At 41.5% G+C, this 23445-nt stretch overlaps 1 protein-coding gene across 1 annotated transcript in view; it reads right to left on the bottom strand.

The window, feature by feature from the left end:
- Nucleotides 1-23445, bottom strand: part of THOC2 (THO complex subunit 2) — a 114693-nt gene that overhangs the window by 69921 nt on the left and 21327 nt on the right. Inside the window, exons 5-9 of the mRNA XM_065410718.1 lie at nt 10769-10839; nt 7958-8079; nt 6232-6365; nt 1166-1332; nt 355-447 (exon numbers count right to left, since the gene is read on the bottom strand). Coding sequence (XP_065266790.1) covers nt 355-447; nt 1166-1332; nt 6232-6365; nt 7958-8079; nt 10769-10839 — 587 coding nt within the window. The remainder of the gene's footprint in view (nt 1-354; nt 448-1165; nt 1333-6231; nt 6366-7957; nt 8080-10768; nt 10840-23445) is intronic.

Genomic DNA, 23445 nt, shown 5'->3' on the forward strand with positions numbered 1-23445 from the left:
GGCCAGGGGCAGCGATGGGGGGTGTCAGTGATGCAGCCATCGGGCCAATGCACTAGTCCTCATGTGGCCCTCGTGGTCATTTGAGTTTGAGACCCCTGCCGTAGATGCTCCTGCCTGAAGTACCCAGGAGGTATTGGATCTCCTGGGACACATTTTGGCTGAGTGTGTGCAAGACTGGAGCAGGTAATCCATCTAAATTCTTTTATCTGAATGTCTCTGTGGTAACAGTTTTAGCAGTATGAGAAACAGGTCAGTTGCAAGCCAAACAGATAACATTTTAAAGAAAAAAAGCCCAAATTTCATATTCATTGTTCTTGCTAGTAACATTTAGTTAGAGAAAAATAAATAACTTACATGTACATAAAGATCTTCCAAATCTATAAGATTATGTTGCAAAAGTACTGCAGCAACTCTGTATAAAGAGGAAGGTGTTTCACCATTTGGTTCCTAAAAGACAAGCATTACCATTTTTAGAAACAGCAAATCAAGAATGTCACAGAAAAGTATAACTTACTTTTAAAAAATAAGAAGGGCCAGTATGAACAGAGAAAGCAGGCATCTTAATAAAAGCTCTCCCTATCCCCATTATCAAAGATATTAATTCTGTCATTGTATATGGTCCTGTTACTATATTGATTCTGAATGAAGAAAGATGTGCAACAGATTATCTTCTTTCGCATCTCACAGTGACTGCATGCAATTACTAGTTCTGCAGTTAAGATGGTGAGATATCACACTAAAAATCAGCCATGCTTTCCTCATTCTTAGGGGTCTAGTCTGCTGTTTATAACAATGCACCATTTCCATTAATGTAGATGAAATTTGCAAGTTCTTACAAGTTCAAATGGAGGACAATACAGTCAAACACTTAAAATGTACTCTAAAAAATGCTTGGTTCAAATATAGTACTGAACAATTTCCATTTTGGATTATATACTGATGGCTAAAAAATGTAATGCAAAAAGTTATCCCACGTTAAAGTATCATAAATTGAGAAACGTACTATTTCTAAAATTGGACTTCTACAACCCACGCCAATTGTATTTTGTGGAAAGAAAACTTTTTTCTTAAACAAGCATCAAAAACTTACAATCACTGTATTTACACAGGAATAGGAATTGACAGAAGAAGGGGTGCTCAAATAGTAAAAATACAATTATATTACCTGATAGAATTTGAATTTGAACCCAAGGATATGACACAGAGTTTGAGGTTCACACATATACATGTATGATTCTATCAAAGGTACAAAGAATTCATCATATTCCGGCCTACATTCATAGACTTCTAAGATAATATCCAAAACTCTGTTGGGATCCAAGTTAAAACATCCTATTGGGGGGAAAAATACAAGTTAAAAATTCAGTTCTGCTATTTCTCATTTTCTAATACAACACAATTAAATTAGAATCAGGAAAAATTGCAAATGGACCATTAAAAAAAAAAAAAAAAAAAAACTTTTCAGCCATTTACTTTGAATAAAAAGCAATTCTCTCTACATCAAAATAATTAGGCACAACTAAACAGAGCAGTATATATTTTGGCTTTATGGTACTATATTAAATATAGAGGTTGACAGCTGTATTAAACATCAGAATTTTAAAGTTAGGGATAGAACTGAGATTTAGATTACACTAAAAGCTAAAAATTCAGTGTTCTTGTTAAATATTTTTGTATATTAACACTCAGATCTCAGCAAGAAAAAGTCATTATGAACTTTGAAAAAAAAATATTTTATTTTTAGTCAGTTCCTTCTGCCACACCTGCCAAGGGAAAATACAAATATTCACTGTGATAAAGAGATCAAAGTATTTTCTTTAGTATAATGTTAACCTCACCATTGCGAAACAGGAAGTTCTGGTTAGTTAAAGACTGACACAGGTTATCCACAATATACCAATTGTGTGTCAGATACTTGCACACTGAGGAGTAAGTAATACATCTTAATTTTCAAATTGCCATGGAAATAGCTTTTGGTGAAAACAAAATGGCTGGTTTAATAGCTATAAGATGATTTGGAAAAAAAAAAAAAAAAACAGACCCAATGCCTGCAGTACTTCTAACTATCTTAATTAGTACTACAAAGGAACAGATATTTTACGGAAAACCAATTTTGAGTCAAGAGAACTATGCAAGACAGAGGTGATCTGTAAAACGTATTTTAAATTTTGAGTAAATAGTGAAAGCATTCTATAGCCCTCTTCTAAAACAAGCGTCAAAATACCTACAATACCAGCTACCTCAGGCAACTACAAAATTCATCTCTGCCAGATTTGAAGCTGAACTTTATCAGATGTTAGCACAGCCCTTGTAGATTATAGGGTACTGGAGCAATCTTCTCCCCAGTCATCTGATTTAGCTATTATTCCTTAAATACTAAAACATGAAAGGAGGCCTGAAAGCTCTGGTTCTTACTATCCCACTTCCCTACTGATCATAAAATCATACAATATCAGGGTTGGAAGGGACCTCAGGAGGTCATCTAGTCCAACCCCCTTCTCAAAGCAGGACCAATCCCCAACTAAATCATCCCAGCCAGGGCTTTGTCAAGCCTGACCTTAAAAACCTCTAAGAAAGGAGATTCCACCACCTCCCTAGGTAACCCATTCCAGTGCTGATCTTAAGTGTCTGTAAAATTTGAGTCTCTTGCCTGAAGTCTCCTCCCCATTTTAATTAAATCAGAATAATTTAACTTTGGCTCAATATTTAACAACAGGGTCTTGTTGCAAAATCCTTCTTCTCTGAGCCCCAGGAAGCCCCAAACATAAGTGGCTTCCCAATACACAGAGGCAGTTTTTAACAGGATTTGAATACAGATACCTCCTCCACATGATTTAGATTTGGCTTTTGCAGAAACTTCCTTAAGTGGCACCAGATTTTGTACACGTCTCCTAAAGAGGGACAAGGCAGTATTACCCACTTTCTCCCATATTCTTTGTCCTTGCTATAGAACCCCTAGGATAGGCTATTTACTCTTCAAATTTCATCCAGCTCTAATTTAATTGCCTTAATCAAACACTCTGGTAAAATTTTAGTTTTCAACAGTAATTCTAATAAAACAGAGGTATTAGCTGTCTAGTCCTCCAGGGATCCCTGCATTCAGACAATCAGTTGCTCCTTTTTTTAATGCTGGATATCTAGGTGCTCCCACTTCTGCATTCCTGAAAAATTTTATACACTGCTGACCAAAAAAAATCAAAGATGACCTTTCAGAACTGTTCCTCTTATCTCTAATGGGTAGGAATCACCTAATTAAAATGACAATACGTCCTAAAATAACGCTTACTACAAATGCTCCCTTTGATTCTAAACAAGAGAGAAGTATTTGACTTGAAGGGTTTGTTCTTTCATCTCATCTGGCTTGGCAGACACCCACTCAGATAGGTATCAGATTTCAGGAGGTCTGAAAAAGAGGGAAGCCACAAATCTTCAGGCATATCAACTGAAGTCCTTTATTCAAGGCCCAGTGACAGATATTGTAATCCAATTAAGTTTATGTATCACGGTGGGCTAGAGATCACATGCAACTCGGAGAGAGGGGCCACCATGAGAGGCCCTCAATCCTTGCAGAAAGGTGGAAAAGGCATTGGCCTACTAGGGCCCTAAAAAATGATGGGTGACTCCTGGTATATTTAGTGTGTGTTTAAATCAATTTATGGGTTATTTTATATGTTCTCTCTGTAATGCTTTTATCTTAAGAATAAATGTGCTTGCTTAGAAAGAGCTGTGTAGTAACTTATAACTGCGGGCAATTCACTGTTCATAGCCTTCAGAAAAAAAGCACCGAACAGGTGCTGGCCTTTAGGCAGACTGGGGATATGACAGTGTAAGGCAGGGAGTTGGGCAGTCTTAAAATCCGCAATCCGAAGGGCATGGGACAAGGGTCTCTACCAGAGACAGGTAACAATAGAAGAACTGAGACCTGACTGGGCACTCCTGGCATGCACTGCAGAGGGCGAAAATACTGGTACAGTTACCCTGAAACTAGGACAGCCCCCATATATACTTGGAGAAGCGCATATAATTAGATGGGTGAATATTTGACTCACCATTGCAGCCTATACGTAATTGTTTCCCTCAAGGCTGGCAAGCCCTATTTTTAAACTATTAAGACACACACTAATCCACTGCAATCTTTTTAGTGTAGGAAATGTTCATTTATTCATAGACTTTCAATATATCTTATCTCCCCAGTACTATCAATTTTGCTAAGTATTTTATTAATTTGTAGAAAATAAAACTAAATTATCAATGTCTCCTGTGGAAGTAATCTTAGACATGCCTGGTTTAACCTCTCTACTATAAAAGTATTAAACAGAACCTGATAGTTCTCTGGGGAGAAAGCCTAAAAGCTGAGGGAGATAGTGAGCAAACAATCAATTACAGAGGAAGTAAAATATGTTGAAAGGAGACTCATTATAAAATATCAGTTTCTCTCACTCCAGCTCTCCACAGCAGGTTTGTTGCTACTCCTAGCCCACACTTTATAATGCAAGGTGAGGATTACCAACTGGGGAAACTGTTGGTGGAAATGTCCAAAGACAGTTTTGAGCCCAGGTTAATTTAAACTAATTGTTTCAGTGGGATTATTTAATATCGCCCACCCTTAATACTGCTGAGTCATCTCACTCTTTGACTGCTATCCTAGTAAGAAGGGAAGCAAACTTGGACCTGTATACATCAGGAAATGTCTTACATTAAACACAGTACTGCACACTCTTCCTCTGTCCCTGGAGGTCTATGTTCTTAAAGAACCCATATATTACAAAATCCCCCCAGGGCAATAAAAGGAGTTAGAAGATTATGAGGCATGGAGGCAATACCTGCGCAGTCTTTCAGGTAGGATTGGGGGGAGGGGGAGGGAGAGGAGAATGTGAAGTCAGTCTAAAACAGAGGTTCTCAAACTTTTGTATCAGTGACTCCTTTCACATAGCAAGCCGCTGAGTGCAACCTCCTTTATAAATTAAAAAAACAATTTTTATATTAAACATTATTGTAAATGCTGGAGGTGAAGTGGGTTTTGTGGGTGGAAGCTGAGAGCTCACGACCCCCACGTAATAACCTCACAATGGGTCATGACCCCCAATTTGAGAACCTCTGGTCTAAAATACAGGCTTGTATAGACACACAAGCAATCTAAGTATGGTTAATTTACCAGGCAACCCAGATTCTGTCTGTATTTTACTGTTTTTTAAATAATATTTTTTTTTAATATATGGAGATATCCTATCTCCTAGAACTGGAAGGGACCCCGAAAGGTCATCGAGTCCCGCCCCCTGCCTTCACTAGCAGGACCAAGTACTGATTTTGCCCCAGATCCCTAAGTGGCCCCCTCAAGGATTGAACTCACAACCCTGGGTTTAGCAGGCCAATGCTCAAACCACTGAGCTATCCCTCCCTGTTGCCTGCTCACTTACAATACTAAGCAAACAAAGTAGTAAGTGGTCATTTTACCTATTTTTAACGAAACTGCAAATCTGAAACAGCTAAATTACTTAAGGTCTTAGTCTGCCCAAGGTACTGCATTATGTGCATATAGAACAGCCACATATAATCAAACTTTTAGTCTCAATGTGGAAGGCCAATTTGCAAGCAGTCACTAAAAATAAATTTATATATAGCTGATCTGAGCAGATTTAGATTTTTTTTTTTTAATCTAACTTGGGCTCCCATGGTGAGACTCTTTTGCCAAGTTCAATCCTTTATGAGTACTTAATCAACCACAGATGGATCTAGGTGAAGGAAGCCAACAACATTTACTGATTTTCATTTCGTTTGAGAAATACCCATTTCTTTGATTTCTGATTTTTAGACTAACTGGATAGCCATTTATTCTTCTGGGTATCTAAACTAATAAAAAAAGGCACTGGTAAGTCACCATGCTCCCACCAATTAAAAAGAGGATGCATCTTCATAAAACTCCATCCTTAAATATCAGTCCAAAATAAATAAATTGTGGAGAACCACATGTAAAACTGGGCTGACAACTTCAGCACCACAAGTAAATTGAAATACATAGCATTTACAAAATTAACACTACCACAGAAACTCCCGCCTACAGAAACAACCCCAGAGATTATGCAATGCAATGTGTTACCTTAGCACCATAAATCTGCTGTCTGATCCCCAAAAGACACCAAAAAAGTTGTCCAGAGTGGTTCTCTACAGAAGCAACGCAAGGTGACTATATAGGAAAATAATTACTTATATTTGCTTCAATAAATTCCTTACCTATTAAAGATTTGATATTTTCTAGGATTAAATCACTAGTGATATTGCCAGATAAATCTTGCCCCAGTTCAGCAATCAGCTTTGCATAACCTTCATTCTCTTCTCTTAATAAGTTAAATTTCTGTTGTTTATAACTGCAATTAGATAAATAGAAATTAAACACTATAAAATGAGGTGTACAGCTCAGCACAAGATAGCTATTCATATTAATAAAGTTTATACAGGTTAAATATTTTATAAATATTAAACTTATCTATCAACAGTGAATACATGCTTATGAATTAATAGTTTTATTTCCAACCATTAGGAAAACTACAGAATGCAGAAAACAATAAGATTCATTTCAAATAGTGGCTAAGGACCTTGAGTTGCTGAGCACACGTCCCAAACCAACAAAAACATCAAGCTCACATTTAACTTTAAGCATGTGATTAATCCCTTTTAAATCAATGGGACTATCATATGCTTAATATTAAGCTTGTTCCTAACTGCTTTGTTGGATGGGGTCAGAGTATCAGCGCCTTGCAGGATTGAGCTCTAGGGATCTAAATTAATTGTAATTGCACTTCATAGACACTGAAAATGAAACAGTAGACATGTAGATACAGAGCCCTTTCTCTACAATCCAAAGACCAAAAACACTGCATTAGATAGTTTAGGGAAACATCAAAAGCCTATGCTTAAGTCAGAGATATTAATAATTTATTTTTAAGTATTTTGCAAGTTAGCATTTTCTACAATTGAAAGCTTAAATATTTGAAACCACAAAGATAACTAGGGGTTATAATAAAAATAGATGTAAATTTCATATACACTAAAAGCTTTTTTAACAGGCACGCTGGGGAAACGGGGGAGGGGGTGCTGGTAAATTAAAAATGCCAGTTAACTCAGAAGGAGGAGTTTGGACTGTGGGGGTGGGGGGCAAGGGCATGGGAGGGGCTGCAGGGTGCACTCTGGGAGGGAGTTTGGGTCCGGGAGGGGGCTTGGGGCGCGGGAGGGACTCGGGGTGCCAGATGGGGAGGGCGCGCTCACCTCCAGTGGCTCCCCGCAAACGACTCCCAGTCCCTGCTGCTCCTGGCGGAGGCGCAGCCAGGTGGCTGTGCCTCTGCAAGCAGGCACGCTGCCTCGGTCTGTAGGCACCACCCCCCGCAGATACCATTGGCCAGTTCCCAGCCGATGGGGTGGGAGCTGCGGAGTCAGCGCTTGGGGAGGGGGGACGGAGGCAGCATGTCTGCAAGACGCCTGGCCGCGCCTCCGTCAGCAATAGCAGGGACCCGCTTGCGGGGAGCTGCTGGAGATGAGCACCCCCCTCAAACACCCCAGCCCCTCCCGTGCCCCAACCCCTTGCCCCAAACCCCTCCCGGACCCAAACTCCCTCCCAGAGCATGCCCTGCAGCCCCACCCACACCCCAGTTGGCCCCTCACCAACTACACTATAAACCAGACTTCCATTGCAGATCAGAAATGCCAGTTTATAGAGCTTGCCGGTTGGTGAAGTGCTGGATAAAAGAGCTTTTACTGTATCTATGAAAAATATAAAAGGACAAATTATGTTTCATTACCAATTAGTAATTTAAGTACAACAAAACATTTCACTTTAAAAACCACCGAGTATTTCATAAAATTTTCAACACAGAAAACATTACTTTGAAAATATATAGATTATAAAAAGCTACATTTAAAGATATTGACTTGCACCCAACAAAATCTACCCCCACACACTTACAAAAGTTTTGTCTTGATTTTAACAGATTTCTGATTAAACTGCTGAGACTGCTTGATGAGCCCTAATGATTCCAGTGTTTCCGGATCCAGACGCTCCTTTAGGACGGTGTCTGAAACAAGGTACTGCACAAAACAAGAATGAAACATACATGTCATACATATGAGTTAATAAGTATATTAAACTAAATAGCATTTGATCTTGACCATGGGTTATCTGTGTATGTATATTAACAGTGAAATTAAAGGTAATTCAAATACAATACATACCATATAAACTCAGTTTCAAAAGGAACAACTGCTTGCAACTGAAAAGCTATAATTCTACAAATGAGGAATCTATATAAAATACACTGAAGGCTACGGAGTTTGCAGTGTGTGGCACCACAGGATTATCTTTTTTAGCTTGATTACTAAAACTTTCGCCTGTGGCCAAAATCACTATATATTCCTTTCCCATGCTTTGAAAAACAAGTGCAACACTCATTTTCATATGCAGAAGCTTCTTACAACTAAAGTCTTATTCTACATGGTGGAAAAGGCCAACTCCTAGACACAAAAGAGGCTGCACCAAGGGGATGTCCAGCAGAACATCCATACACACCTTGATGGGGGGGGGGGGAGAGAACTCTCTCAGAATTAACAGAAAATGCTATCTTTTTTTACAGATTATTTTAAAACTATCCTATAAAATTTGATAGAAAATTATATCCCTGCTATAGATTTTTTAATAGAAAGGTTCAAAAACCTGTAAAAAATTTAACAATTTTTATTAAATTCTATCACTTTTCAAAATAGTTCCTGTAGAAATCCTTTGGTATCACTGCTATTAAATTCCAGATGCCCTATAATGGTATCCAAACTACAGATAGCCGGATAAGTGAACATTTTTAGATTGACTATTCAAAGAGAAAAACATCTAACTGATAAGGATACAAGTAGGGACTTGGAAGCAAGGTCTCAAACCATCTATATGAGCCCAAAGTACTTGAGCTTGACAGTCATATTTCATTTCCTGGAAATAATTAATTATGATTTGTTTCTAACGGCATCCACCATGTTATGCTCAAATGAGACCAACCATCACCTGTTGGCTGTCTATAACACGGTTCCCAATCTGCGAGCCACTTGAAGTATGAGCAACACTTCAAGATGATGTGCAAAGCTACTTTTGTTACAATGGTGAAGTGACGGGTTCTGCTACTTGTAGTCCCATGAAAGACATTAAGGGCTTCCACAAAAAAATGACATGCTACGAGGCTGCTTAATGTTATCACGTGTTTCTCCAATGCAAACTCTACCACAATCACATCAGCAGACGACACAAAAAACAGATTAGCAGCAAACACAAAGGAGGACCAGACCTAACTGCAAAGGGACATGGAGATATAACAACAGTTTGGGATGCAAGAACCAAGGGAATATTTTATACCAATTAGAAATGCTCCCGAAAGGAAAAATCCTGCATCTCAAAACCTCAAATTTTAATAAGGTGAGAGATTGGAATCCAAACCTAGATCCAAATTTAGTCATTGGTATTGTCATAATAGCAAAACGAATATATCCAAACACTGGGGATAGGAACGGTCATATTCAAAATCCAGATAAAAGGTTTGTAGGTTGCGCCCCAGTTATATTATTAAAATACAGTCCAGTGCTTAGACAAGGAAACAAATAGTGTAGAAAAAAAACAGGTAGAACCAAGCCACTTCAACCATCACATAAAAACAAGGTTATTTTCATTTAGTCTAACACTGGCATAACAGACCTTTATTAACTAACCAAACACTGTATTTGAAGCCCAGATGTGGAATCAAGATTGGAAAGGAGGTGTCTGTGAGAGGATCGCCATCTTAAGAAATGGTCCAAAATATGAAAAAAAAAATTGACGACTACTATAATGGATATTTTCAGCTGTAAAGTAATTTGAGTCCAGCCAGTGATCAATGGGGCTTGATATTTTGACAGCTAATAAAAACTCAACAAAAACTTGAACACAATACACATTTTTAATAATACAGTATCTTACACAAACTAAAACTCACAATGTAAGAAAAAGAACTGCTGTTTTATACAAATAAGGCACATGACAGGTCTAAAATGGCACTGTCACATAACAAGAGAGCCTCTAATATTTATGGGGGGGGGGGGAGGGAGGCTATAATTAAATTTAGTTCATTACAACAGGTTTTGGAGTTTCACATCTCACATTCACTAAATCTAGAAAAACTGTGACAAATTAAGGATCATAAAAATTCTAGATAGGCAATTTATCTAATTCTTTCCTCCGTGATCTTTATTTTTGTGGGAAAGAATTAATCAATAAAAGAGGAGTAAATTTGGAGGAGGAAGAACACACACTGTTGTTCACAAACTATTCTGCCTGAAACTAATGACTAGTCATTCTGTGCAATTATAGTGCAACTAGTTAAAACAGTTATCTGTTCTTATACGTCTACATAATAAAGACCACAGAATTTGCCATATGTGCTAAGACAACTGGTCTATCTAGTCTGTTATTCTGCTTTACCTCACACTAACAAACCTTCTGACTACAAGGATGAAAATAATTTTGTAGTTATTCTCTTGGCACTAAAAACTTGTGGTTTGAAATATACAACAATTTAGTATATGTCGTATACATACACAGTATTTCTTACAAAATAAGTAATAATTTAAAAATTAACTCAATAATTACATTACATACAATTTTTTCCCTAAAAAATATCTGGTAAAAGATACCGATTTCAATTTTCTTGTCATATTTTAACATGGAAGTTTTTTGCTACCCAAGAAGTATGTAAGTGCAACTTACCAAACAGGCTAACACCAGTTGTGTAAAATGATCTCTCTTGCTTTTTTCTTCTAAACAACTTGTTTCGATATCTGAAGTAAAGGAATATGGGGAAGGGGAAAATGAGACATTACTGGTCATGGAGACATATCTTTCTGGTTTCTCTCTGATTTCTCCACTGCAATGTAGAAGGCCCATTCTTCCTTTTGTGATGAATCCTGGTAAAAATCTGCTTGCACATCATACTAGTGTTTAAGATTCAGTTATAATTAACATTCTGATTCTGTGCCTAGTCTAACCATTCATTAACACCAGGCTTACTGTAATATTTAGTGGCTGATTCTATTGATAAAAAGAATTCACACACTTCACACCTATAAATCCAGCGATTGTAAACACTGGTGGCCCAAATGCTGGAGACAAGAATGAATGACAGAAGAGAATTCACTTTTTTCTTGCCCTTCTCCCTGTCTGAATGAGGCCTATGACCAGCAGTAGATACTGCAGGTAGAAGGAGGGATAGGACCAGGAGGTAGGGAAACCAACATACAATAGAACCTCAGAGTTACGAAACTGACCGGTCAACCACACACCTCATTTGGAACTGGGAGTACGCAATCAGGGGGTGGAGAGCAAATACAGTACAGTACTGTGCTAAACAAACTACTAAAAAAAAAGGAAAGTTTAAAAAATAATTGACAAGGTAAGGAAACTTCCTGTGCTTATTTCATTTAAATTAAGATGGTTAAAAGAAGCATTTTTCTTCTGCATAGTAAAGTTTCAAATTTGTATTAAGTCAATGTTCAGTTGTAAACTTTTGAAAGAACTATAACATTTTGTTCAGTTACATTCTTGAGGTGTTCATAACTCTGAGATTCTACTATATTCTGTACAGTATAAACATTCTCTCGATCTGAAGCTGGTAAAGAGTTATCTGTTCCCCTTACGTCACTGGTCTACCCTCCCTGTGCTTTTTCTCCACATTCTCTCTCTCTCTTTCTTTCTGCTGTTACAGTCAGCTGTTGAAGCAGTAACATGAGAGAGCCATTCAGGCAGCTAATCAGGTCCTACAGAAGCACACATTCCACAACACAGTAACCAACAGACTACCCCGGTCCAGAGCAGTTTAGATCCCTCTAATTCATCAAGACAGGGAAGAGCAAGAGAGGGAAAACCCTACAAGAAAATGCAAGGGGAAAAACAGATAGAAAAATGGAGAGAGAGCAGAAACACAGAGAAAATGCCAATGAGGTGCAGGCAGATTGCCCACTCATTCACAACAGAGGCTTTAAACAATGTTTCAAAACCACTGCCATAACCTGTTGAGTTCAATTTGATAGAGTCTGGACTGAGTACTCATTAAATGTACTAGAAGACTGCCTTAACATTGTGATCTTTATACTACTACTTAGATGTGTTTTACTCTTCTGTTACATGCTTCCATAATTCCATAGAGATAAAGCATCAGAAATGCATCCTCAATTTTTCTTTCTCAGTTCACATTCTTGACTTTTCTTCCATTGACACAATCTTAGATTCCTAGGTACTGTCATCTCCAAAGTCTATTAAGTTATCCCCCCTTTCAGTACAGATTTATCCTTAAATATTCTGACCAGCAGTTTTAAAAATTACAAGTGATAGCGTACCCACTACTGTATTATTATAGCAAATAATACATTTTATCCAAACCCCATTAAAACGTTGTGCCTTTTTCTGCATCTCCTGTTCCATGATTGTGGATTTGGGATGAAGAATGAGAAAGTGAGAAAAAGTGAGAAAATCTGTGTGTTTAAAAGTAAGAGCCAATGAGGATTTCAAATCAGGCGAGACAATGATGGATACATACTGGAGGGGAAATGGAAATCTATTTTCACTCAAATATATCAATGGTGAGAAATGAAGTGCACATAAACAGCATGATTGTTTTTAAAAGATAGCGTATTTGACCACATAGTTTGAAGACCATGGCAGTGGTTCCTTAAATGAAGTCTCTCTTCTGGTACAATACAGCCATAGCTTAGAGCAGAGGTAGGCAACCTGCGGCACACCAGCTGATTTTTCAGTGGCACTCACACTGCCTGGGTCCTGGCCACTGGGGGCCATAGTCTGGGGGACTATGCATTTTAATTTAATTTTAAATGAAGCTTCTTAAACATTTTTTAAAAAACCTTATTTACTTTACATACAACAATAGTTTAGTTCTATATTATAGATTTATAGAAAGAGACCTTCTAAAAACGTTAAAATGTATTACTGGCACGCGAAACCTTAAATTAGAGTGAATAAATGAAGACTCGGCACACCACTTCTGAAAGGTTGCTGACCCTTGGCTTAGAGTCACATGAGCTCAGATCACATATGCTGGTCTTGTAGTAGGCAGACATTCAGATGAACAGGGTGGCTTGTGATGGAAAGCAAACCTTTCCCCCTCCTCTTCAATCTTTGGGAGCGAGGTGGTGGGTCATGCAAGTTACCACCCTACAGCCCACATCTGCTATCAATTCCCAGGACAGTTTTCCTGTTCTCCTCAAGGCAGGCTGTGCAGCTTAGGGCTGAAATGACTCACCTGCACAACTCCAGATGAGACTGACAGGCCCTAAGCTATGACCAGGTTTAAAAATAAGTTACTTGGGAGTGAAGGGGGTGCCTTTCTGTCCTTTCCTGATCGCTGGAGTGTGGCTGGGGCTACCACCCACTCCAATCCCATATCTCAGGTCCTCATGTTGTTTTGATTTTTCTCCCTGGGTGACCTCCAGAATAGAGCTGTTAAAGGGAAAGCGCAATACTTTAAGGCAGTGGCCCCCTTTAAAAGCTTCTTCCTTAGCTTCAATAGCCAGTGGAGAACTATCCCAGTCATAGGACATATATGAAATCATTGATTACAGTCAGATATTAACTATCTCAAGCAGAGATGAGCACTTGTCCTTCAAAATAAGGAGCAGCCTTTGTGGCCGAACTTCTTTAGACCAGCTGCCATATTTGGCAACGTGACGTTCAAGTTTCTAGTCAGGAAACTCTCCCCATGAAGCCACTAAGAAATCTGGATTTAGTTTGCATTTACTAAGAGAAAACCCTAATGGCTCTTCTGCAGAACTTAATTTGACTTGGAATTGAAGTGACATGTTTGAGACTTGCTATATTCAGACTGTACCAGTGCCAAAACAGCACTGCTAAGGCCAAGGGGATCAGTGATAGTTTTAAGATCTTAGATATCACAAATCATAAGGGATACAAAAATGAATGTCCCCAGATTGCCACAAAGCTGAGATTCAAGGTTTCCAACAAAAGAACAGCCATTGGCACTTTGCAAAAATCACATATTAAAACCACATCATTCTGTTTCCAATCCATCTTCCCCTTCTTGGCTTCAATTTCAACATGATGTAGTGAGTATTAACACAAGACCCACGAGAGAGAGAAACTAATGCTTTACCACAACAGTTTTCAAAGTAGGCCTCACTAGCACCAGCCAAGGAGCCCATTGCTCTGCAGTCATCTCTGTACAAACAGCTGAGTTCAGCTGCAGGAGCCTGTCATTATGGCCACTTGTTTCGTTGTACTGAGGTGACAGACCAATATCATCAGTTCTACTCCCTGCTGCTCATTATTTGAAGGAAAAGGTTGGAACTGAGATCAAGATGGCCTTTAACACCATCCCTTCCACTTTCCTTCAAATAAGGTGTGAGATGAGTCACAGATTACCCCTGTGGGGAGTCTGTGACTGCAAGCACACAGAAAATGCTCCCCCCCCCTCCCCAATTCCTGTGCTTCCCTGCGGGGGAGGGGGGGAGTGGGGAGAGAAGAACACATACAACCATGGGCGCAGTTTTGGGGCCCCCTCCAAACAGAGATGAGACATGGGAGGGGGGAAACGGGGTTACGTGCCGCTGCCCCCCTTCATTTCTGCAAGTGCAGAGCTGCCTAGCTGAAGGAGGCTCTACTGACTCTGCAGCTGAACACTGCCTCCTGGGTCCTAGTGCCGCTGTGTGTGCTGGGAGCCTTCCTGTTTTCTTGCAACAGTGAGTGCCCGCAGTGGAGCTGGGTAAGTGGGGGTGGAGGAAATGAGGGAAGAGGGGGTAAAGGGAAGAGGCAGTGAAAAAGAAAGGGGGTGGAATGTGGGAGTGAGAACAAGAGGGGGAGGGGAAATCGGGAGTCCGGCATGCAGAGTCCCCTCGGCAGCAACTGGGGCTCCCCGGTTAAGCAGGCCCATTGAACCCTCATCCTGACAAGCCCTACCCCCCTACACCAAGACCCCTCTGATAAGCTCCCCACCCCATCAAGCCCCACTCCCCCAGCACCTGGACTTCCCCACTGAGCCCCTCCACACACACAGACTCCCCCCGATGAGCCCCACCACCTTCATCTGAATCCCCTGCAGAGTCCCATTGCCCCTGACACAGAACCCCCCCAACGAGCCCGTGTATCCAGATTCCCACTGAGCCGCACGCACCCAGACTGCCCCACACAGAAACCTCTCACCCCACACTAAGCCCCTCCATTCTCTGATCCTGCTGGGCTGAGCCTGCCCACCCACACCTAGTACACCTGGTGCAGAGGGACAGGGCCCCAGGGTGTTTCTGGGGCAGGCCCAGCCCTTGCGCTATGTCAGGGTCAGGTGCAACCTCACTTCCGAGTCCCTGTACCGGGAGATGTGGGGGCTTCAGGATGATCTCCCACCTCAATGCAGTCAGTGGCCTGTACTCTCTACTGCCATGCTGGGGCCACATTTATTTATTTGCAGAATTTTTAATTTTTTGACACAGAATTCCCTCAGGAGTAACAAAGGGTGGCCAATTTCTCTCTCCCCAGCACAGGGAAGCCAGCAGCCATATTTACATATTCCTGTAGATAGAATATGCAGAACCTCAGCCACACTGCAGAAATGGGGGCTGAAAAAAGAGCCTGGGAAAGAAGAAGAGAGACGGCAAGAGGGGGGAAAGGAAGAAAGAGATTTAAAGAAATGTAAAGAATGCAGGTATGACTAAGTACCACTGAATGCCAGCTGGCAAAGGGTTCAGTGTCTTGTAACAGTAACCCTATCAGGCCTGCCAAACATATTACACCCAACACACTGCTTTCATAGTATTTATCCCTTTAAAGAATGGCATGAGAGGTATCAGATGAAAGTTAATGGCATGCTGGTCATTAATAATGTGGTGCAATGTAAGTAAGGAATTGTGTATACATGCTGAAATGATGTTGTAAAGCCTGTTACAAGGCAGAGTGGACAAAGAGATCTTCTGACAGATAAAAGCATGTATATTCAACCATCCTTGTCTCCAAAGTAAATTAAGCTTTGTAAAACTGACACAAAGAGAGTCCCATTTACATGTGAAAGTCAACAGGAGAAACAGGTCCACAGGGTACGTGAAATAAACAAGAGTATGGGAGACACCTTGAAGCCAGCACTCCAGCACGGAAACCACAGGAAATCATCCTATCCTTGGGTATAAGAGGAAGGCACCAAGACCCTTCTTTTATCCTGCACTTGAGGGGGTAAGCGGGCAGTGCAGTTATGCCCATGAAAACAGGATCTCAACCTCTGAAACACTGCAAGAAAGGTCTTAGGTGAGACACTGCTTTAGACAAGATTAGCTTGTTACTTTGGTAGACTGAGACTAGGACTGGCAGAGTCCTGAGGAGAGTGCTTGAATGGCTGAAGGGCCAGCAGTGTCAGCAAGCTGACACCCAGCTACCCCAAGTCAGACTCCCTTTCTTAGTGAGGCAGTGGGGGTGCAACACAGTAACTCTCAGACCTGACACCCTGAGAAAGTGATACAGCAGGGAAGAAAAGAGGACAAAGGATGGAGAGAGATACACAGTTGGAGGACGATACAATATCAAAGAAAGTAAACTGGCATGAAGGGGAAAAAGAGAAAAACGATACAATCTTTAAAAGTTGAATTTCTGATGACAAAGATGAATCCAAAAACTTTAAGATTATAACTAAGTACATAATTGACTATGCATGTGTGTATACTAACACAATGCACAAACTGAATGAATTCTGGGCAGTAAGGAAGGGAACAGAAGAATTCATTCCCTTTCACTGGAAACTATTATACCTTCCCCACTAGAGTTGACTTTTCCTCATGAATCTAAATGATATTTTTTAAAGACCACCACACAGTGCAAAGGTTTTTTTTCTTCCCTGCAAAATTATTCAGAATTTTGTATAGTCTAGTCTGGCCACAATATATTATCCAGCTGATTACAGTATGCATATTGCTAATCACTGTTTTGGGAAAATAAGCCAACCAGAGCCTCAGCAGCACCAGCAAGAACCAAAGGAGAAAAAACACTCTGATTAAAATTAGTGTTTAATATGGTGTAGTTAAAAAACTGACAAGTGGTCTGCAGGCTCAAGAAATTTGAGAACCATTGCATTATAGTGTATGAAAGCAGATTAGAATTTCAGCTTTCAAATGGTGAATATTCATCTCTAGATCTAGCAGTTTGTGAGATATCAACTGCTAAAATCATGTATTAAGTTTGGTACCAATACAGGTCCTACAGCAGTTACTAAAAAGAAAAGTTTTAATCCCTATTCATTCTGAGCTCGCTCACGAAAGTCTTAAGTAAAACCAGTCAGAATTTAGTTTTACAGAGGCCTGGTCTACACTATGAGTTTAATTCGAATTTAGCAGCGTTAAATCGAATTAACCCTGCCCCCGTCCACACAACGAAGCCATTTATTTCGAAATAAAGGGCTCTTAAAATCGATTTCTGTACTCCTCCCCGACGAGCGGAGTAGCGCCGAAATCGATATTGCCATTTCAAAGTAGGGTTAGTGTGGCCGCAATTCGATGGTATTGACCTCCGGGAGCTATCCCACAGTGCACTATTGTGACTGCTCTGGACAGCAATCTGAACTCGGATGCACTGGCCAGGTAGACAGGAAAAGCCCCGCAAACATTTGAATTTTATTTCCTGTTTGCCCAGCGTGGAGAGCACAGGTGACCACAGAGAGCTCATCAGCACAGGTAACCATGCAGGCCGATAATTGAAAAAGAGCACCAGCATGGACCACACGGGAGGTACTGGATCTGATCGCTATATGGGGAGAGGATTCAGTGCTAGCAGAACTTTGTTCGAAAAGACGAAATGACAAAACTTTTGAAAAAATCTCCAAGGGCATGATGGAGAGAGGCCACAATAGGGACTCAGATCAGTGCCGCGTGAAAGTCAAGGAGCTCAGACAAGCCTATCAAAAAACAAAGGAGGCAAACGGTCACTCCGGGTCAGAGACGCGGACATGCCGCTTCTACGCCGAGCTGCATGCAATTCTAGGGGGGGCCGCCACCACTACCCCACCTCTGACCGTGGATTCCGAGGCGGGGGTAATCTCATCAGCCACACCTGAGTATTCTGCGGACGGGGAAGAGGAGGAGGAGGAGGAGGACGACGAGCTTGCGGAGAGCACACAGCACTCCGTTCTCCCCAACAGCCAGGATCTTTTTCTCAGCCTGACTGAAGTACCCTCCCAAGCCAGTATACAAGACCATGACCACATGGAAGGGACCTCAGGTGAGTTTACCTTTTAAAATATAAAACTTGTTTTAAAAGCAAGCGTTTTTTAATGATTACTTTGCCCTGAGGACTTGGGGTGCATTCGCGGCCAGTACAGCTACTGGAGAAGTCTATTAACGTGTCTGGGGATGGAGCAGAAATCCTCCAGGGACATCTCCATGAAGCTCTCCTGGAGGTAATCCAAAAGCCTTTCCACAAGGTTTCTGGGCAGTGCAGCCTTATTCCGTCCTCCATGGTAGGACACTTGACCACGCCATGCTAGTAGCAAGTAATTTGGTATCATTGCATGACAAAGCCTGGCAGCGTATGGTCCCGGTGTTTGCTAGCATTCAAGCAACATCAGTTCTTTATCTCGCTTGTAATCCTCAGGAGAGTGATATCGCTCATGGTAACCTGGTTGAAATACGGGAATTTAATTAAGGGGACAGAGGTGGCCGTTCCTACTGGGCTGTTTGCCTGTGGCTGAAAAGTAATCCTTCCCTGCAGTTAGCCAAGCGCGGGGGATGGGGGGAATTGGCCCTGAGCTTTTCGCGTTTGGCTAGCAGGGATCTTCCCTGATACCAGCCACGCGGTGGGGGGAGGGGTAAAGCGATCATCCCAGAGAATTCATGGCGGGGGGAGTGGGGGTGTTAGTTTGGTTCCTGCAGGGATCTTCCCTGATACCAGCCACGCGGTGGGGGGAGGGATAAAGCGATCATCCAGAGAATTGGATGGGGGGGGTTAGTTTGTTTTCTGCTGCTGAAGGTTAACAGGAAAACCGCAGCACACAACAGGCTTTGCTTGGTATGTGGGAAAGGAGGGCGCAGAAGCCGAAAGACAATGGCTTACCATGGCCGCATGCAAGCCGAATTCTGTTGCCCGGACCTGAGTCTGTGAGCTCTAGCAGCAAAACCACAGGCACTCAATATTAAGAGGCAAAATGCGACCTTGCACAGAAATCACGTGCTATGTAATGTGAATAGTGTTGTTCACCGTGAAAGAGTATAAGCATTGTTCTGTAAAATATATCTTTTTAAAAAATTCTCTCCTTTTTCCCCCTCCCTCCAGCATAAAAAATTCTCTCCTTTTTCCCCCTCCCTCCAGCAGCTGCAAATTTTTCAAGCCTCCCTCCTCCGTCCCGAAGGCTATCTCAGATAAGGCGTCGGAAAAAGAGGACGCGAGACGAGATGTTCGCGGAAATCATGGAATCCACCCGCAGTGAAAGAGCTCATCTGAATGAGTGGAAGGACACGGTTTCAAAGTATAGGAAAGATGCCAGTGAACGTGAGGACAGGAGGGACCAACGTGAGGAGAGGAGAGATGCTCGAGATGAGAGGTGGCGGCAGGAAGATCAGAGGAGGCAGGATGCAACCCTGGGGCTGCTGTGTGAGCAAACAGACATGCTCCGGCGTCTGGTGGAGCTTCAGGAACGGCAGCAGGATCACAGACTGGCGCTACAGCCCCTGTATAACCCCCCTCCCCATGTTCCATAGCCTCCTCACCCAGACGTGTAAGAACGCGGGGGGGGGAGGCTCCGTGCACCCTCCCATTCCACCCCAGTGGACAGCCCAAGCAAAAGGCTGTCATTTTTTTAAACCTTTTTTTAGTGGCCTTTTCCTTCCCGCCAATCCTCCTCCCAAACCCCACCCGGGTTCTCTCCCTCTTTTTATAATCAATTAATAAAGAATAAATGATTTTTAAACAATAGTGACTTTATTTCCCTTGAAAGCAAGCTGTGATCAAAGGGGGAGGGTGGGTTCCTTACAGAGAATGAGTCAATAAAGGGGGCGGGTTTTCATCAAGGAGAAACAAACAGAAATTTCACACTGTAGCCTGGCCTGTCATGAAACTGCTTCTTTCAAAGCTTCTCTGATGCGCAGCGCTTCCTGGTGTGCTCTTCTAATCGCCCTGGTGACTGGCTGCGCGTAATCAGATTTGCCTCAGCCTCCCACCCCGCCATAAAGGTCTCCCCCTTACTTTCACAGAGATAGTGGCGCACACAGCAAGCAGCAATAACAATGGGGATATTGGTTTGGCTGAGGTCTGAGCGAGTCAGTAACGATCGCCAGCGACCTTTTAAACATCCAAATGCACATTCTACCACCATTCTGCACTTGCTCAGCCTGTAGTTGAACAGCTCCTGACTCCTGTCCAGGCTGCCTGTGTATGGCTTCATGACCCATGGCATTAAGGGGTAAACTGGGTCCCCAAGGATAACTATTGGCATTTCAACATCCCCAACGGTTATTTTCTGGTCCGGGAAGTAAGTCCCTTGCTGCAGCCGTTTAAACAGAGTAGTGTTCCTGAAGACGCGAGCATCATGAACCCTTCCCAGCCAGCCCACGTTGATGTTGGTGAAACGTCCCTTGTGATCCACCAGTGCTTGCAGCACCATTGAAAAGTACCCCTTGCGGTTTATGAACTGGGTACCCTGGTGCTCCAGTGCCAAGATAGGGATATGGGTTCCATCTATCACCCCACCACAGTTAGGGAATGCCATTGCAGCAAAGCCATCCACTATGACCTGCACATTTCCCAGAGTCACTACCTTTCGTAGCAGCACCTCAGTGATTGCTTTGGCTACTTGCATCACAGCAGCCCCCACAGTAGATTTGCCCACTCCAAATTGATTCCCGACTGACCGGTAGCTGTCTGGCATTGCAAGCTTCCACAGGGCTATCGCCACTCGCTTCTCAACTGTGAGGGCTGCTCTCATCTTGGTATTCTGGCACTTCAGGGCAGGGGACAGCAAGTCACAAAGTTCCATGAAAGTGCCCTTACGCATGCGAAAGTTTCGCAGCCACTGGGAATCGTCCCACACCTGCAACACTATGCGTTCCCACCAGCCTGTGCTTGTTTCCCGGGGCCAGAATCGGCGTTCCACGGATAGAACCTGCCCCATTAACAACATGATCTCCAAAGCACCGGGGCCCGCGGTTTGAGAGAATTCTGTGTCCATGTCCTCATCACTCTTGTCGCTGCGCTGCCGTCGCCGCCTCCTCCTCGCCTCGTTTTTCTGGTCCTAGTTCAGCATAAACTGCACGAGAATGTGCGAGGTGTTTACAATGTTCATGACTGCTGTCTTGAGCTGAGCGGGCTCCATGCTTGCCGTGGTATGGCGTCTGCAGTGTTCACCCAGGAAAAAAGGCGCGAAACGGTTGTCTGCCATTGCTTTCATGGAGAGAAGGGTGAGGCTGTACCCAGAACCACCTGCGACAATGTTTTTTGCCCCATCAGGCACTGGGATCTCAACCCAGAATTCCAATGGGCGGGGGAGACTGCGGGAACTATGGGATAGCTATGGGATAACTACCCACAGTGCAACGCTCCGGAAATCGACGCTAGCCCCGGTACATGGACGCACACCGCCGAATTAATGTGCTTAGTGTGGCCGCATACATTCGACTTTATACAATCTGTTTCCAAAATTCGAATTCTGTAAATTCGGATTAATCCCGTAGTGTAGACATACCCAAAGTTATGGAGCAGAAACAGGACTACGGTGCACTGAATCAAAAGAACAATACATTTGAGAACACAGCATATCTGTTCCCCTATTTTTCAACAATAAAAAAAATTTCTGAGCAATGGACATTTATCTATTTTCAAAATAAATTAAAGAAAAATGAGAACAAACAAGAAAACTTCTCTCACTCATCTCTGCGTCTTCTTCAGTACCTCCCTGCCTCAAGGAAACAGTTTAACTAATCTTGTGCACAGAACAACTGTTCTCTCCTCATTCAAATTTTTCCTCAAAAAACACTCCCCCTTTCATCAGGCCTACTAACTCTAGTCTTCCATTGTCATATAAAACATGTTTCCTTAAAGATTTTAAAATTATAAAAAATAACTGTTTTGAACCCCAGGTTGTATCATATTCTGCCTCTCACCGCCTGTATCTTTGATCCTGTTGCTCACAATCCCCTACTCCATATCTGTTGTCAGTTATCACTTTAGATTGCAAACTCTTCAGAGAGAAATATTAGATGAAATTTTGCTCTGAATTACACTTGTGGAACAAGACAGAATTCAGCCCTTCAGCTTTTTATTTCTGCATGTAAAACTGATATTCACTCACCCACTGAGCTACAGATAATAAATGAGGTAATGAACATATCAAAAATAAATGCCAGTTACGCAAAAATAATTTGATTTGGAAACACTAACTACTATCCTGAAAACCCTTGGCTACATTAAATTTTACTGGCAACTGTATTACGTTTGAACCCAAGCAAAATTAATGATCAAGTATTCAGAATATCAATTTTTTAGGGACAGGAAGCATTTTGTTTCAATGGAGGTGTGAGGTTACTAATGAACTAAATCCAGGTTATAAATTAATAAATTGTTTTTAAACAAGTTTGATTTCTAAAATAACAGCAATATACAAATAAAACCATTTTCACTAAAAGGGAGCACAGAAATGTATTGGCCTATTCTCCTCTGAAATTCAATTTTCCATTGACGTTTTGCTTTCTCAAAATAGAATGACAGCACTTTTTTGGAAATATTACACCTACACTTCTATTCTAAATAAAAAGAGTGATGATCTGTGACAGACTAAAGCAAAGACATTTAAATATGAAGCACATATGGCCAGTGGTGCTGGAACAATTTTTATAATGAGGGTGCTGAAGGCAGAAACCAGGTATTACGGTTATTGATAGGGCTGTCAAGCGATTAAAAAAATTAATCGCGATTAATCGTGCTGTTAAACAATAATAAAATACCATTTATTTAAATATTTGTGGATGTTTTCCATCCACAAATGGATATATTGATTTCAATTACAACACAGAATACAAAGTGTACAGTGCCAACTTTATATTTATTTTTATTATAAATATTTGTACTGTAAAAATTATAAAAAATAGTATTTTTCAATTCACTTAATACAAGTATTGTAGTGCAATCTCTTTATCATGAAAGTTGAACCTACAAATGTAGTTATGTACAAAAAATAACTGCATTCAAAAATAAAACAATGTAAAACTTTAGAGCCTACAAGTCCACTCTGTCCTACTACTTCTTCAGCCAATTGCTCAGACAAACAAATCTGTTTACATTTGCAGGAGATAATACTGCCCGCTTCTTGTTTACGTCACCTGAAAGTGAGAACAGGCGTTCGCATGGCACTGTTGTAGCTGGCATTACAAGATATTTCCGTGCCAGATGCGCTAAAGATTCAT

Source organism: Emys orbicularis, chromosome 9, assembly GCF_028017835.1.
Source record: "Emys orbicularis isolate rEmyOrb1 chromosome 9, rEmyOrb1.hap1, whole genome shotgun sequence".
NCBI lineage: Eukaryota > Metazoa > Chordata > Testudines > Emydidae > Emys > Emys orbicularis.